The sequence below is a fragment of the Teleopsis dalmanni genome, chromosome 1, assembly GCF_002237135.1.
Source record: "Teleopsis dalmanni isolate 2A chromosome 1, ASM223713v2, whole genome shotgun sequence".
NCBI lineage: Eukaryota > Metazoa > Arthropoda > Insecta > Diptera > Diopsidae > Teleopsis > Teleopsis dalmanni.
In genome coordinates this window covers 104067496-104086161 of record NC_051846.1, presented here as the reverse complement: position 1 = coordinate 104086161, position 18666 = coordinate 104067496, and the positions used below count along the sequence as shown (strand labels likewise).

At 35.0% G+C, this 18666-nt stretch overlaps 1 protein-coding gene across 1 annotated transcript in view; it reads right to left on the bottom strand.

The window, feature by feature from the left end:
- LOC119664073 (E3 ubiquitin-protein ligase HUWE1) overlaps positions 1-18666 on the bottom strand; it is a 99772-nt gene that overhangs the window by 23990 nt on the left and 57116 nt on the right. The window contains exon 11 of the mRNA XM_038073635.1: positions 8192-8494. Within this exon, the coding sequence (XP_037929563.1) occupies positions 8192-8494 (303 nt within the window). The remainder of the gene's footprint in view (positions 1-8191; positions 8495-18666) is intronic.

Below are 18666 nucleotides of genomic sequence, written 5' to 3'. Positions count from 1 at the left end.
TGAGAAAATAATAAATTATATACATATTTAAATAATATAATAAATAAACAAAATAAAAATTTTCTATTATTTACTTATAAAATATTCATTATATTTATTTCTAATAATTTGTGCAGCAGACAAATAATGCGATTCTTATATTTAAATCAACATATGATACGCAATGTTTTTCTTTGTTTTGCTTATTTTCGCACTTTTTGTCATTAAAAAGTGGCATGGTTGCCAAAATTTAACAAACCAAATTTAAAACTGTTGTTGTTCCCAAAACTGCTGTCTCCCAAGCAATAAAGAATAAGGTAGTTGTGTGTTTGGGAACAACGTGGGAATAGGGAGTTTTGTTCCCTGGGAGTATTCAAAATAGGCCTGATATAGTCATGGCAAAAACCAACTTAATCACATAAAATGTTTGAGTTTACTTTAAGCAATTCATGCATGGCAAAATCGATAGATATCACAAATTATACCTTTAAATTTAAATTTGGATAGTTTTTAATGCAAATGCTTTTAGCCAAAAATAAAAAAAATAAAAATAAAAAAAAATAAATAAATAAATATATTTTAAATTTCGTATTTTAACTTTGTAAATAAAAATGCATCGTCATTTTTTGGTGTTATTTATTAAAGAGCAAAAACAATTAAAATTAATTAATTAATTAACTAATAAAACTAATTATTTGAATTCGCAAAATAAATATTTCGCAATTTTTAATAATATTTATCAAAGTACAAAAACAAAAAACTAATAATACCAGTGCTCAGATAAGCAATCTTGATAAGACTTTACGCAGAAATATAAATTCATGAAAACACCAAAAGTGAACTTTGAAAACTGCAGAGATGGGTTATGTAACTCCAACATAAACGGTAACGAAATGGCTTTATCACCCATCAAATTGAAATGTTATTTAAGTATTCTCCTACTGTATTCCGTTTAACTAATGAACGCAAATAGAAATGCTTGAAGCTGAAGGCAACATGAGTGGAGAACTTGAAGACTTATATTCAGGGACCTAAAGTAATAAATTATTTTAAAAATTAAAAAAAAAAAAACGGCAACAAAAAGACTAAATTTATTTAAGTATATAGTTATTATTCTAACAACTTTCATCCTAAATATTATGTTATGCTTGCTTTATATATATAAACGTTTTACCATAAATTAAAATTTGAAAAAAGTAATTAAATCAATTTTATATTATATTTTTCAAAAATAATTATAAGTATCTGCCTGTTACTTTTCTTACACTATGATTTTTATTTTAAAACGCACAAATAATTATTATATTTGCCAGACTGATACGTCACTGACACTTTCAATATAATATAAGCCGAATTCCTAAATGATGTAAGACAGAAGACTCAATATATACATGTTAGCCATCTCTATACAATCATTGATCGTTAAAAAAATTATTTAGCAGCATGTTTTTAGATAATAATGTACTCGGTTTATAGTTCATAGGAATTCTTTTTCTATCTCTATACCATTTCCTACCGCAACAGGATTGATATTGGTCTAATGATGAAGAACACAGAATCGAAACAAATTGAAAAAAATAAAGTGAAATATACATGTATCTGATAATTCTTTGTATTTTTTTCATTTTTCTTTTCTTTGCTCTTCAAATATTAAACAACAAATTGATGCAAGTTGGAGTTTTTAGTTATAATCTATCCATCGACGAACAAATAGTTTCGTTCTTTGGTAAGCATTCTGCAAAAATATTTATTAAAACAAAGTTTGGTGGTAGCCACTTTTCATAAATTGTTTAGATTTATGTATGTATAGTAAATGCGTACAAAATTTATAACATCGTAAATGCCGAGCAGACAATGTCGCAACTAAAATTCAAATTTTCTGTAACTAAATGTTAAATTGATGTATATATATATTTTAATTCACCATTACCGCATTCGGTCAACGTTGCGTTTTCGCAATAGTCAAAATATCAAATAAAAACATTTTTTCAATCTTTTTAAACCCATTATAATTTATTTCTAATTGAAATCTCTGAAAAAAAAAAATAAAAAAATTACAACATATTCGCTTTATTTTATCGTTGGCCGTAAATGGGTTAAAACTAAATAGCGCTGGGAACAGTAAATTACCCCATAAATTTTAAATTAAATGTTATGTGGACTTTAAGACTAGATCAGGGATAATAAATAAGCTAGAAAAGTTTTTTTCCTTTCACTTCGACCACGTTAGCAGTTGAGACATGACATTTGTTTAAGTAGTATATATAGTGTTGTCGGCTAAGTAAATAATGCGATTAGATTTAGATTTTAAAAAAACGGGTTGGGAACTTGTCACTGCATCCTTTGAGGGTTATTGTGACATACCCAATTTAGTTCCATACGCGAGTAGCAGTTAAGATTCCTTTACAGAGATTCCGTTATAAATGAATAGGCAGTGGATAAGTACCGAAGTCTGAATCTCAGTGATAAACAATGTGTTCTGCTGTTTCCTCTTCTTCGTAACAAAATCTGCTGCTATCGTCTCTAGTAATATCTAGGTTCGATAGATGCTTTTTTACTCCGTGACAAGTCGGATGCCATTTCTGTTCAGCATTAGAAGCTCCCTAGTTCTGACTTTTGATCGATTCGGCACGAATTCTTTAGATTGTATGCAATCTAATGAACAATTGCATTATCTCAATCAGACTGAGCTGTTCTTTCCAGCCACTTATTAATTTTAGATTTGAAAAAGCTCCATGAAGGACCGCATAATGGTTGTGGCCCAATATAAAATGAGGCCGCCCTTTTTCTGGCTTGCCGTACCCAACTGATAAGCTCACCTCATACGCTCACGCTGGGACTCTCCCCAACAAATCTAATAGCACATTACTGCTCAACATCAACATGTACTACAAATAGCGTCACAGTATGCACTGCAAACTCGATAACTAACACCTTGAGTTCTACATCAACTCAGATATCCGTTTCGTCTACTCATGCCTTATCTTTACTTCCAACAACTTCGGTAAGTTTAATCGCTAATATATCAAACAATATACTGAACGAAATGTCTACTACATCAAATTGCGCTATGCTCTCGACACCTGTGCACAAAGAGCAGAACAGCCAAAAAAACTTTCAAAGTACATACTCAATCGAAGGGAAACCCAAAAGAAAACTCATTAAGCAACTCTTCAATAAAAAAAATTAAACTTCCAAAAGAAAGTCAGAAAAGAACTCGTTAAAGTCCTGAAATTCGCCGTTCCAAAAATGCTGAACAAACTAAAAAACAAGCTAAATTAGATAGTTACAGGCTAGACAATCCAAGCCGTTTCGTAAATAGATTTTCAGTACTAGAAACAGAAGAAGTTGAAGAAGTGACACAACATGCCGAAAAGCAGCCCAAACCTCCACCAATATTCGTAGATAGGGTGAATAACATAAATCCTCTCATAAATCTTTTGTCCTCACAAGTAGAAAACAATTTTGAGCTAAAAGTTTTAAACAACGAAAAAGTAAAAATCTAAGCAAAAACAACTGAGTCTTATGTTACAATAGTAACGCAACTCGAATCGAAAAAACCGAATTTTATACATACAAGCCTAAAGATTAACGAAATTTTAAAGCTATTTTGAGAAACATGCATTCGTCTGTCAACACCGAGGACATTAAAACAGCTCTGGCGGAAACAGGCCATAAAGCTCGAAACGTCTTCAATATGAAACACAGAGAATCGAAAAAACCACTTCCTCTCTTCATTGTAGAACTTGAGCTTCAACAAAATAACAAGGAGATCTACAGAATAAAGAATTTGATGCATAGTCGAGTCACGTTTGAGCCTCGTCCTAAACAAGACATTCCTCAGTGTAGTAACTGCCAAGACTATGGCCACACGAAAAGTTATTGTCGAAGACATCCGAGGTGCATCAAATGTGCAAAAAACCATTCTTCGTCTCAATGTCCAATCCAAGGAAGAAGTACTGAAATCAAATCCGTATTATGCGAAGGAAACCATCCTGCAAATTATAAAGGTTGTTTGATTTATAAGCAGCTACAAATCGCGAAATTTCCAACACTAAAACCTAAACAAACAACAACTACAAACAAAGAAACTGCCGAAGAAAAAGACAAAGTTTCTATCCCAAGGGATCCCAAAAGAAGTTATGCTAGCGTGCTAGTGAAACAATCACCTAAATCTCTTACTATTCCAAAATCTCCAGATACCATGAGCGAAGTTCTAATAGTAGTTAAGCAAATGTTAGAACAAATCAGTACATTACTGAATGTTCTTGTCACGCTGACGACTAAATTATGTCCGACAGTGAATTAAATATAGTACTCTGGAAAGCGAATGGGATGTCAACACACTCATTAGAGCTATAAGAATTTTAAAAATATCAAAAAGTAGACATCATGCTAATATACGTTTCACTTCAAAACATTATTTTAAAGTACCAGGCTATGACTTTTACCACACTATGCATCCCGATGGAACAGCTCATGGGGGAAGTGGCATTTTAGTTAAAACAAATATATTACACTTTGAAATGCAACAATACCGCACTGAAGAGATTCAAGTAACCAGCATATCAACAAAAGATTGGTGTGGCTCAATCACAATAACATCAGTATATTGTCCACCAAAACACGCAACTAAGACGGCAACATATAAAAAATTCTTTAGAACCTTAGGTAACAAATTTATTGCGGGGGGAGATTTTAATGCTAAACACGTTGAATGGGGCTCTCCGCTTTCAACACCCAAAAGACGACAGATGCGGCTATAAGAAGCGAAAACCTTTCAACTATCTCGTCTGGAGAACCAACTTATTGGCCCACGGATCCCAAAAAAATGCCAGATTTGTTAGACTTTTGTATTACTAAAGGAGTGTGACAAAACGACACGTTCTGTAAATCTAGCTTTGATCTTTCATCAGATCACTCGCCAGTATTATTACGGATAAAATCGAATATACAACTTAAAGTTCAAAAATGTTATCTGCACAACAAATTAACCAACTGGGATGCCTTTCGGCATACACTTAAGTCATTACTTGATGTAAAAATGGCGCTTAAAACAGACGAAGAAATTGCGTTTGCAACCGAACATCTTATAAGGAGTATTCAACAATCAGCCTGGAGATCCACGCCTTCAAACATGCAACAATTCGCCACACCATTATGTAGTACGACTCAAGAACTTATAAGAGCCAAAAGAGCAGCGAGAAGGCGCTGGCAACAAACCAAATCTCCGAAAGATAAAAAACTTTTTAATGTGCTGATCAAAAATCTAAAAGAACATCTGAAAACAACCAGAAATTTGGAAATACAAAGAAATCTCCAAAGACTAGACGCAACTACTTCCACCAACTACTCTCTCTGGCGAGCAATTAAGAAACAGACATCAACGCACAATGCACCAGTAAAAAACGAACTTGGGCAATGGGGCCAAACAGATACAGAAAAATGCAGTGTATTTACGGACCATCTGTCTTCAGTTTCTATTCCAAACATTAATGAAGCCCCAAATAGTATAACTGAAGAGATTAAAGAGGTATTACAGCAAACGCACCAACTGGACCTTCCAATACGAAAATTCTCCATTTTCGACATAAAATTCGAAATCAAAAAACTAAAAATAAATAAAGCACCCGGCTATGACCTAATTACTTCAAAAATATTAAAGGAGTTACCAGATGAAGCAATTGTACTGCTGCGAAACATTTTTAACTCTATTGTCACAAAAGGCTTTATCCCTCCCCAATTCAAGGTGGCTCAAATTACCATGATACTCAAACCTGGGAAAACGGCAAAAGATGTTAAGTCATATAGACCAATTAGTCTTCTACCGGTTATGTCAAAGTTGTTGGAAAATTTATTTCTTACCAGATTAATGCCCATTGTCAATAGAAGGAGACTAATTCCGGAATATCAATTTGGTTTTAGAAAAAAGCACAGTACAATAGAGCAAGTACACAGAGTGGTTAATGTTATACATACAGCATTTGACAAAAGGAAGTACTGCACAGCAGCATTTCTGGACATGTCCCAGGCATTTGATAAAGTTTGGCATAACGGCCTATTGTTTAAGCTTAAACAGATGCTCCCAACTAATTACTATATTTTCTTAAAATCTTACATCGAATCACGATATTTCTTCGTAAAACAGGGGGATGAAATATCAACTTTGCAGCCAATTCAGGCTGGAGTGCCACAAGGCAGTATCTTGGGACCTGTGTTATACTTACTCTTCACTAACGACTTGCCTACCACCGTTGGTACTGAGATTGGAACTTTTGCCGATGATACTGTGGTAATTACTTCAGACAAAAATCACCAGTTAGCATCCAACAAACTCCAGCGAGCGCTAGATAACATTTCACAGTGGCTTAAAACCTGGAGAATAAAAGCAAATGAGACTAAGTCTTCACAAATAACCTTTACAATGAGAAGGAAAAATTGCCCACCGGTACGCCTTAACGATATTTTAATCCCTCAATCTACCCAAGTGAAATATTTAGGAATACACTTTGACACAAAACTAACTTGGAAGCACCATATTTTTACCAAAAGAAAAGCACTTGGCATCAGACTGCGGGAGCTCTACTGGATACTGAACAAAAGTTCAAAGCTTTCCGTGGAAAATAAACTTCTTATCTACAAAGCGATACTCAAACCAATCTGGACATATGGCATTGAACTCTGGGGAACTGCTGCATCTTCAAATATTGAGATTATCCAACGTTTTTAATCAAAAACCCTTAGATTAATCTTAGATGCTCCTAGATATTTAACAAATGAATGTATACAACGCGATCTCAACGTTCCGGTAGTTAAGGATGTCATAAAAAGCCAAGCCAGTAAACACAAAAAACGTATGTTACATCATCCCAACCACTTTATGAGCAGAATTATAGCAGAAGGAAGAACGTTCACACGCCTCCGCAAACAAACACCATTGGAACTTAAATGTGTCCGACTTCAACAGACGGATGTACTACTGAGCTCAGTCCATTCAAGCTCAAAAAAAAAAAATTAATTTTAGATTTGAAAAAGCTCCATGAAAATGAGGCCGCCCTTTTTCTGGCTTGTTCATCTGCTTTTTCGTTTTCCTCAAATCCGCTGTGCCTTGGGATCCATATTATGTTTCTTTCAGCAAGGTCTTTGAGAAGTAGATGGCATTAACAGACTAGTTTTGAGGTCACTCGAGGTGAGCAAAGGTGATTTACGATTTACAGAAATATATATGTTTTTTCCCGTGACGGATTTCCTTTTATATTCCTTTAGATGTAGTTCAATTGCGTGTACTACGGCCAGAAAAACTAAGTTTTCTTGACTCATACTCGCAAATATTTCCTCTTTTGGTTTAACTCCGTATACTCCCGCCTCCACTCCTTTCATCGTTTTGGAGCTATTCGTGTACCTCAGATGGTATACTTCCTTCTCAGTCATTTTTGTCTGGTATTAGTACTAGGAACTTTTGATGGAAGTTGAATGTTTTTATGTTTAAGTTTATGTTTTTAAGACAAAAGTAATAAACATTTATGAGTTTTGAAATAAAAAGTAGTATGAATGAGTTATTTGTTCGTGAACAAATAAAAGGCACAGAATAATAATTATTTCTAAAAAATTAAATAAAAAGCAACTTTAATTATTTAAATTTTTTAGCATTAAAAATATTTTGTAAAAAACTCCTTAGTTAATTAATTTTTTTATGTATTTTAGGTTTTGATAAAATTTATGATTTCTCGTGTTAAAGATTTTTTGATATAGTTTTTGTATTTTTTAAAAATAAATTCTACATATGGCAAGTACCTAAATCTAAATTCAGGTTGAATTTAATCTTTTACCTTTATTGTTATTATTACAATTCCTTAACATTTTGTTTATCTAGTCTCAATTGTTTTCTTAAAACAAATCTTATTTGAATTTTGTCGTTATTCTCAAACTTTCGGAGTAACGTTAAAGCTAACTGGGTTATAACATTGTTCATATCAAAACTATTAAAAGTAGCGATGCTTTATTTGTTTTAACAATGTTGACAAGAATCACGCTTTCTGCGTATTTTAATTGTTAAAGTGGCATTTTTATAATCCGTTTCATTTATGTAAAAAATTTTTAATTACATATAAAATCAGTATTTTTCAAGTTAGAAAAGTAAATACAAGTTAGAAAAGCATATACAATTTTCTATGAAGTGTTTAATTTTAAACATATAATTCAGTTTATTTACCTTCATTTTCTTCAGTTTCTCTAGCAGCATTACTCAAAGTTGGACTGACATCAATTGTTAAAGATGTACTTTGCGGATGCATTTCATGTGGCATATTTGCTGAAGGCTGAATAAGTACTGGTATTGCACTTCGACGACTAGATAAACAGTTCACACTTGCATTTGTTTCTGATTTTTTTCTAATAGTCATTTGCTGTAGGTGTTTAATCAAATATATTTTCAAAAAGTGAGTAGTATATAAACATGCATCTGTTTGTGATTCGAGATCTAAAAGTTTCGCTTCTTCCAACCACCAATGTAAAGCTAGAACAATTTTTAAAAATAATAAGTATTATGTTTATTAAAACAATAAACAAAAATGATAAAATATTAGAGGTATTCAGGCAACTGATTAGTTGCTTAGTTGATTCAAAAACTTCATATAAAAAAAATTTAGCATTTTGATATTAATCAGTTGCTTGAACGACCCAAAATGCGTAATCTGATTAGTTTGTTATGTGTAAATGCCTTGGCAGCACTCGCATCAACAGCAAAAGTGAAACATACTTGTGTTTGCAAAGTTGTTTACACACAATTCAAACAGCTGAGAGAGACTGCTAACAAATTTCTACACTAAAGTTCATTTTAAGTTATTATTACGGCACTTGGTACTGACAGCACTATTAATCAAATTTGTACTAATCTGAGAATCACCGAAATAGTTGATTCTCTGTTCATAGTTTCATTTTTGTGTGCAAATTTTTGTTGTAATCAACTACTAAGCAACTAATCAGTTGCCTGAATACCCCTATTATAATAAATTTTGCTTTTATATTACAGCTGGAATATATACTGGAAGAGTATACTGGTAATGACTACATTGAATTAAAAAGTACACCAGACGATGAATCTAGAGGAATGCGAAAATGGAGAGCAGACATTCTAAATGCCACTCAAGAACCTTCAGTGTGAGTCTTGAAGCGACTGGTACCGACGTGGAAGTAGTGTTAACCGTAAAACCTTCAGTGTGAACGACTGGAACCGACATTAAAGTAGTGTTTAGTGTAGAACTTTCTGTGTGAACGTTGAAGCGACTGGAACCGACGTGGAACTAATGTTTGGCGCAAAACCTTCAATGGTGCGAAATTTCAAATTGCTGCAATGGTGCGAAATATTAAATAGCTTCAATGGCACGAAATTTCAAATAGCATAAAGGAATGATCAAAAGTAAAAAGTTGATAAAGGTTTAGTGAAAACTATTGTCAGTTATAGCCAGGTAAAGATCCCTTCCCTGATGCTACACCTGGCCACACTCGTCTGCAATCACCAAACGCTCGTACAGCCCACACGTCTTCCAACAGTGTTGGTAACCCGTTCCTCCATCAGCTTAAGCCAAATAGCAGTTTGAATGACTGGTAAAGTTACCCTATGCCAGCATAAGCATAGGGTTGCGTAAGATTTGTTACTTTACCAATTACATGGTGATCGTCAGCAAACGTCGAACGAATCATCATGTGTCCATACCAACAAGTCTGAGCTCCCACTGTTGTCCCTAGCAAACTCCTAACACAGTGTTGATGATTCGCCATTCATTTTTTCATCAGCAATGGCCAGATGGAAGTCCGATTGGCTGATTAAGTTACTCTTTGTCAGCATAGGTCAGACTAGAGGAGGAGAACTATCGATAGTTGGCACCATCGAAAGGGAACGATAGTTTTTTTTCCAAACCATCGATTACTATCGATAGTTTTTGAAAGTATGTTAATTTCAATACGAATGTCTGTTCAATTAAAAAAAACCATGTATTTATTTTATTTTTCAACTACAATTTAATTAATATGACACATTTCATTTAATTTTTGGATATAATAATTTACATAAATAAAATAAAACAAAAATCATAAATTTCACTCATTTTTTCGATAATGTTGCTATTTTAGTAACTAAAGATTTTTGTTTAAAAATAACATCATATTGATGTTATTTTTAGTCTAGTCCGGCGTTTTGTCCAGCTTTACTAAACTTCCGCTCGGTCTTGACTGAAGTAGCGGGTACACACAAACCGACTCTTCTATAATTATGCGGAGCAAATTGATGTGGCCCTTGACGTGGTGTAAGGGCTTAGCTACAGGCAAGCTTGCTGACTACGGGTTTCCTGCCCTCTGACTATTCATTGGACGGAAAACCTAATGTCGGTCTGGCTCGTAAGTGCACCAAACAACTACTGGTAGTCGTGTTGTCCTGCAGTTTATGTGCATGCATGTATTACTTTTGTGTGTATATGTTGTGATAGGGTATGTATGTATATGTTTACATATATATGTTCTGTATGATGTGAATGTAGAGTTAATGTAAGTGTGAAGGTGAGTGTTAAGTAAGTGTGAGAGTTTACTGTATATTAACTCAATCCGAGATAACACGTGTCCACCGAAATAATGTTTCCAGTCAGGGTAAACATACTAATCTAGCGTGCATCTCACTGATACCTGTCCGCCTCAGTGAGTAACTGTGGGCTTACCGTGTTGGAAGGGGCTATGAAACGTAAATATACCTATCCCCCGCACTCGTGTGATGTTTATGAAGAATATAAAACAATCAAATAAACTAACAGGATCTCATACTGCAACTTAACTGATCAATCAGGCGGAGTCTCATATCCGAAATACTTAACGCCAGGCTTTAACTCTTACACGGAGACTACAATAACGTAAGGAAGGCAAAGGATCTAAAAGAAACTTGGTCCAGCGCCTTCACAAGTAACTGCAACTTCAGCAGGTAAAAAACAGAAGGAAAGTCACAAGGTTGTGGGCTTCAAAGATGCTTCGGCACCTAAGGATGTCATCCCACAACCCTAGACCAGTACTCGACGAAAATCCGGGCTAGCCATCTCTTTCGGTGATGCCAGAAAATCAACAGATCTGAGTAGCACAGGTATCAAATGGTACCAGTATAAAAATAGCTCAGATAAATCTACATCATGCAAAAGCTGCATCGACACTAATCGCAAGAGCAACACTCAGGAACAACCTGAGTTTAATACTAGTCCAACAGTCCTGAATTTTCTAAAATCGGATTTGTGACTTAACCACTAAGTACACACAGATAATATAAGAGTCAAAACCTCATCAGTGCTTATTCCTTCTCAAATAAAAAATGAAATATTTGCAAACATTTCTAAATAAATGCGTTCCACTGTTCGTGTCTGGAAGCTGATAGAAATCTAAATAATAAAAGAAAAAAACGAAACAGACAATAAACTACTTAATAAACTTATGATCAAACAAGAACGAGAATTTAAAAAAAAAACCCAAAATTTTAATTTTTAATAATTTTCTTTATTATCACCTTTAAAGTACTTGCGGCTAGGGATCTCATCATGGTCCAAGTTTGTACGACCGTCTTTGAACCTTTTAAACCATTCGTATACTCGTGGTTGCGACACACACAAATCACCAAAGCCTAAACTAATCATACGATATGCGTTACACTTTGACAGAATGTGTATTTACCGATTGGATAAGCGCGGGAATTCAAAAATTAAAATTCTCATTCTTTTTTGATCACAGGGTATATCAAGATTTAATAACCCAAGAACTTGTATGTTTTTGAATAAAAATATTAACTTTCTGTGTCTTTCAGAATTTCTCTCTGGAAATATTCAGCATACAACCCAACTGGAATCCGCAGTTGAAAACCTCAGCAATGCCATTATTGATGCAAACGAAAGTAGCTACCTGATGAGGTCAATAAAATCAACCAAGCACGTACCTTGGTGGAACAATAAACTAACGGTATTGAGAATAACGGCTCCAAAGTTATTCAACCGATCTAAGCCGATCCACTGAGTGCTGCACCGAGTATAGAAACACTCCCACTTTCTATAATAAATAAATTACGAGAATAAGAAAAGAAAGCTTCAGAAAATTCTGTAACAGTGTAGAACACACTACGAAAGCAGCAAGACTCTGCAAAGTATTAGTGTGAGAGAAAACATTTTCTTCAACCAATCTGAAAAAAAGATGACAATACGTACACGGTAGATGAGGAGGGAAAGATCCAATTACTTTTCAAGACTCACTTCGCAGGATCCTCCAGCATGAAGGAACAAGAAACTGAGAATAACAATCAGGAGGTTTGCCGAACAGCAGATAAAAGAGCCTGGGCTATTGCCAAGGAAATATGTACGGCAGCTAGCATCAAATGGGCGGTGAAAACTTTTAAACTAGCGGCACTTATTCAACAGGGAATAAAATATCTGCTAATTCCGCTGACGAAGATAACTAAGACTAGCATTGCATTTGGATATAATCAAAGAACTGAACAAAGACAAAGGTAATTTTCATACCAAAAAAGGTGAAAAGGATCCACTCCATCCAATATCCTTCAGACCCATTTGCCTCACATCCTTCATGCTAAACACATTAGAAAAAGTTGTAGATAACTTTATCAGAACGACAGCACTTGTAGCTATCCCATTACATCCATGCCAACTTGCTTACAAGACGGGGAGATCCACTGAATTATGTTTGAGTTAACAAAAATGATAGGGGATAGTATAGAAAAGAGAGAAATAGCAATATGCGCATTTCTAGATATAGAAGGTTCCTTTGAAAATACTTCACATGACTCTAAAGAGATTACTAATAAACAGAGGAATAAACTCTACTCTGGCACGGTGGATTTCCAACATGATTCGGACTAGGAAGGTAGAAATGCGCACTAGTACGGGCCTAATAAGGATGAATACCACACGAGGATGTCCACAAGGTGGGGTACTATCACCACTCATGTGGAGCATACAACGAACTAGCAGTGTAAGACTATGCAGATGACATAGTCATAACAAGCAGTGGAAAATTTGAAAATATTCTAAGCACCAGAATCCAATATGGATTAGAAATCACAAGAAACTGGGGCAACAAGGTAGGACTGAATATAAACCCAGTTAAAATTACAGTTGTAACCTTTACAAAAAAATACAAATTCAAACATCTGGAACCTATCAGACTCGATGGAATTGAGGTAGAAATAAAGAAAACGGTTGTTCTTGGGCATACATCTCGACCAACAGCTCAACTGGAAACACTACATTGAGGAGGTTATGAAGAAAGCCGCTAGGTCTTTTATGACCTGTAGATCCATAGCAGGCAAACGTTTGGGCTGTACACCAAAAATACTGCGATGGGTTTATTCAGCGATCATCAGACCTATCATCTCATACGAAGCACTTATCTGGGAAAGTTTAACCAGACAACAGAATAACACTTATGCACTAATCGGGCATGCGTATATATTACGGAAATCCAACAGCATCCATGGAGGTTCTTCTTGCCGATATACATCAGACCCCATGCGGAAAAGGCAATTCTACGAATGAAGAAAGGAAATATAACGGATAGCTGGCTTAAAAGAAAGAATTACCGGAGCATGCCAGAGCGGGCACAGTCGGACCAGGTAAAAAGCACTGGGGGAAAATACTACAATTTTAAAATGCGTACTCATCAATATTGAACGTAATTACCAGAGTAAAAATATCGCAATACTGGCAGACAACCAAGTGACGATCAAAGCACTAAACTCGCATCAGCGACCTCAAAACTGGTGTCTTGATAAGCTACATCTGCTTGACGGATCAAATCAGATGTCACTACTTTGTGTAACGGGATATACTAGCGCACGCGGAAACGAATACGCGGACAAACTAACCAGGAGAGGAGAAGCCACACCGATGATGGAGCCGAAACCTTTTTGTGGACTAGGAAATAGTACGCTCCTTTCTCTCACAAAAATAAAGGAGAACCAGAATTAAAACGATTACTGGGATAATATACCAGGATTAAAACAATTCAAATCACTTATTGGTACCTATAACAATAAGAGATACCAGGATTGTATAAACTTGTTAAAAGAAAATAAAACACCACCTTACAAGACTGGGTATACTAACGGATGCAAACTGTTGATTCTGCGAAGAGAATGAGGAGTTCGCCACACATGTGCTGTCAGAATGCCCTGCGCTAATGTATATACGGAATAGGCTCCTGGGTATGTATATTCTTATAGAAGAGGCCATACGAGTATTCGAGGTGTTGGAATATACATGAATTGCAAAACTAAACGGGCACTACTGCTCACATGGACCAATATCAGAAAGCATATCTTCTGCTCTATTCACAAATAAGCGAAGTAATATATCGGTTGTTCAGTGTTACGCTGCTATAAAGGACAGCTAACTCAGTAGCAAAGAAGCCTTCTATGAACAACTCAACCAAGTACTAAATGAGCTCCTAGGTAACGACTTCAAAGTGCTCATGAGTAATTTTAAGGCCCAAAATTTATCCAACAAGAACGAGTATAAGAATATTGTGGCCAAAGACTAAAGGTTCGTGTGATGGGAATGGGGAACTCTTTGTTGAACTTTGTAACAAACGTGACTTAAAAATTAGTGGCTCTGTTTTTATTCACAAGAAAGCGCATTTAAGCACATGAAACGGTATGTTTGAGATGCAAATAGGACACATTTGTATAAACCATCAGTTCATTAACATCTGTTACGATGTGCGCAACAAGAGGAGCGTGGACATTGGCAGCGATCATTATATGATTATTGCGAAATTACATCTTAATATCTGGTCTCGCAAAAAACAGCAGTAAATACAAAAATTGGACATCAGCAAACTTAAGAGCGAGCAAGGAAGAACTGATCTATTCAACAGAATTTACTTCTTCTATTGAAGATAATAGTGATGAGAGATTAATACAACATGGGGAAAATACAACTAGGGTTAAAGGACACATACACCCAAGGGCTGGGTTTCAGACATAGGCGTACTTCGTCAGAAATGCGGTGCTTCAAAAGACATACAAGTATAAGATTGCAAAAGGTGACGAATCATGGATATATGCATATAAGCTGGAGAGTAAACAGCAATCGACTAAAAATAAAAGTTGTTCGCGTTAGAAGCACCTCGAAACAATGGTCGCTTGTTTTTTCGGAAAAACTAGTCATATGGCAACTATACGATTACAGGAACATAAATGATCAATTCCGAATGGTATACAATCATTTGTTCACAGAAAGTCTTCAGTAAAATAAAGAAAAACAAACACCGTCGGGTCATTGTCAATGAAGTCTGGCACCCAATGAGTTTTTCTTCTTCCCGAACGTCAAGAATAAATTGCGTGGACAACAATATATGTCAGTAAAAAAGCCGTTGTTACATTTAAAAACAATGTTTTGGAGGTGTCTGAAGAAGATTGGAAAAAAAGCTTTGACAAATGGTTTGAACGCATACAAAAATGTATTTATAATAAAGAAGAATACTTCGAGAATCAATAAGGCAAGTTTCAATAAAATAGTATTTTTTTCATTATTAGGCTCAAAAAATAAATGGTGACCCTCGTATATGGTTCGCTTTCATTAGACATTCCGGCATATACCAGCAGTCCACCTTTGTTATTATTAAACTCACCACCACCATTCCAGCACACTTCGCTTAGTCCAATTAGATCTATATTTAGACGTTAACATTCTGATGTTAGTTGAGGAAGATTTCCGTTTTAAAATATCGTTCTTATATTCCATTGTCCAAATCGTGTCGTTTTTCGTTTCCGGTTCGTCAACAAATTAGAGAACCCTTGATTATTCTTTGTGAAAATTTGGATTGATGAAGGTTTCCACTGGTGCAGGTAATTGGACCACTTCGCCAAATTCAATGGCAGGGCTGCTGCCTAGATTTGTATGTGGTAATAATTGCTGATTATGCCGCCGAACCTGCACTCAAAAACAATGCAAACTCATGTCTGACAATGTTAACATATGTAATGGAACATGAGTTACGTCCCCTTCATGTATAATGGGCAACAATGAATAAATCTCGTTGAGGCTAAACTAATAATGGAAATGTTGTAATTGAGGTAAACAACGAATTAACTTCTTGTGATTTATTGCTCCATTACCAACTTTATAAAAATTATATATTTTTTATTTTAAAATTTGTTTTCTTAATTTACTAAAAACTTCTGTCAAATTGATTTCTTGAATGTGTAATGCGTTATCACCACACAGCCCCTTCTAGAATTTGACGCCCAACTGACTGCAAAATCTACTTTCTGTTGAAGTGGCACTTATGCAGTATACTTTGTTGGAAACCGTACAACTCTTATTGCGCGGGTCACCTTCGGTTCTTCCTTCGTTGAGGTTCTTCCCTTCGTTCTCTTGTCAAACTTTCTCCGGTTTCATTCGCCATGTATGCCGGTACTGTTCGTCCTTTTACCCTAATTTTTAAGGTTTTTTCGCTACGACTTACCACTTCATACGGACCCTCGTATGGCTGCTTTAATAGACGTATAGCATTGGTACGTAGGAATATGTGTGAACTACTTTTTAAGTCATTATGCACAAACGGTTTCTCCGCAATATGACGTGAGGTTTGTAACGGTTTCAGTTCCCTCATCGTTGCTTTTATTACCTTTACAAACTCCGTTTGCGGCTCTTGTTTGTCTTTACCATTGAACATTTCTCCCAGCATGCGTATGTTTGCGCCATAAACCAGCTCTGATGATGTCGCTTGTAAGTCTTCTTTATATGCTGACCTTAGCCCCATAATTATTAACTGTAAAGGCCTCGTCCATTCCATTTCAGACATCCACTTTAGTGCCATTTTTAAGGTACGGTGAAAACGTTCCACTAGCCCATTTGCTTGAGGATGGTAAGCGGTAGTTCGGTGCCTTTCGCACCCCAACAATTTTGCTAGCTCCTCGAATAGCTTGGACTCGAACTGTCGTCCTTGGTCTGTCGTAATTCTTATTGACACGCCATAATATGTTATCCAATCTTTTATTAACGCTTCAGCAACATTTTCTGCTGTTATTTCAGCCAACGGTACTGCCACCTTGTGAATCTGTCGATGCACGTTAGACAATACCGCATACTATTGCAGAGAGGTAATGGTCCCACGATATCAATGTTTACGTGCTCAAAGCGTTGATTTGGTGCTTCAAACTCCTACAGCACAATCCTATTGTGCCGCTAGATTTTCGACTTTTGGCTGCAACACACCTTTTTACCATTTCGCTTATTTCCGCCTTCATTTTAGGCCAACAAAAACCATCACTGACTAGTCTTACTGTTGCTTTTTTGACAAGCAATGCAGGATTTGCTGAACTTTGACGTGCAGGCTGGCCGCATGCCTCGTTGGTGGCCGCGCCGTGTCAAAGTGGCTGCGAGTGAAGAGCGCTGGAGATATTTGAGAAAGTCGTCGGCTTGAGAGAGTAACTTTGACGTGCAGGCTGGCCGTTTGCCTCGTTGGCGGTCGCGCCGTTTCAAAGTGGTTGAGAGTGGAGAGCGTTGAAGAGATTTGATGAAGTCGTTGGTTTGAGAAAGTATCCTTGAACAGTAGGCTGGCCTCATGCCTCGTTGGTGGCTGCGCCGTATCAAAGTGGGTGTAAGTTATGTTGCTTAAATCATATAAAAACTTGTTGTAATGACCTGGGTCCAGATTCGTCATCGTAATGTGTTACCGGCATGTTCGTCTGCTGCGTGTTAAAATACGTCGGCATCACCAATGTTGTAATTGAGGTAAACAACGAATTAACTTCTTGTGATTTAGAAGATTTCGAAGTAGCAGTCTTGGTCCAGTTTACATTTGTTTTTTAATATAAAATAAATTTAATAAGATCTTTACTCGAGTAGTTTAATTATTTTTAATTAATTTTTTTTATGTTTTATATTATATAGTAATGTAATTTATAATTATCATTTTTGGAAAATATGAAAATAAATTCAATGCATTTGTTTTATAAATTTATGTAACACATCCGTTAAATTTGTAATTCAAAACTCTAATATTGAACTCATATATTAAAATTTTTAATATACGAAAATGCAACGTTGAAATTTGTAAGACAGGTATTAATAATAAAAAATATTTTTTTAAATTTCACTAATAAATTTGAAATCGATTATCGATTATAAAATATAAATATAGTTATCATTCTAACAACTTTCATCCTTAATATTATGCATGCTTTTTATATATAGACATTTTAAAATAAAACTCCAAAAATAATAATTAAATTTACTTTATATTATATTCCTCAAAAATAATTTTTTATGTGCCTTTTGTTTTTTCACGCAGAAATAACTCTTTTTAAAATATAAAATGCATTTTTCATGCAAGGTAGTTGTTTTTGTAATTCCATACAAAATGTATTTAAGGGTGGATGCACATAGTTACTTTCGGTTTTTGTTTTGTTTTGTGTACAAAAACGAAAAACTAAACTAAATCTTCACCGGCACCACCTCTTTAATACATTTTGTATGATATTACAAAAACAACTACCTTATATTTTGAGGTATATAATATAAATATATATATATATATATATATATATAATATAAAGCAAATTTAATTATTATTTTTGAGTTTTATTTTAAAATGCAAATGATAATAGTTATAAAGTGATTTTTATTTTTTTTTATTTTTTTTATTTTT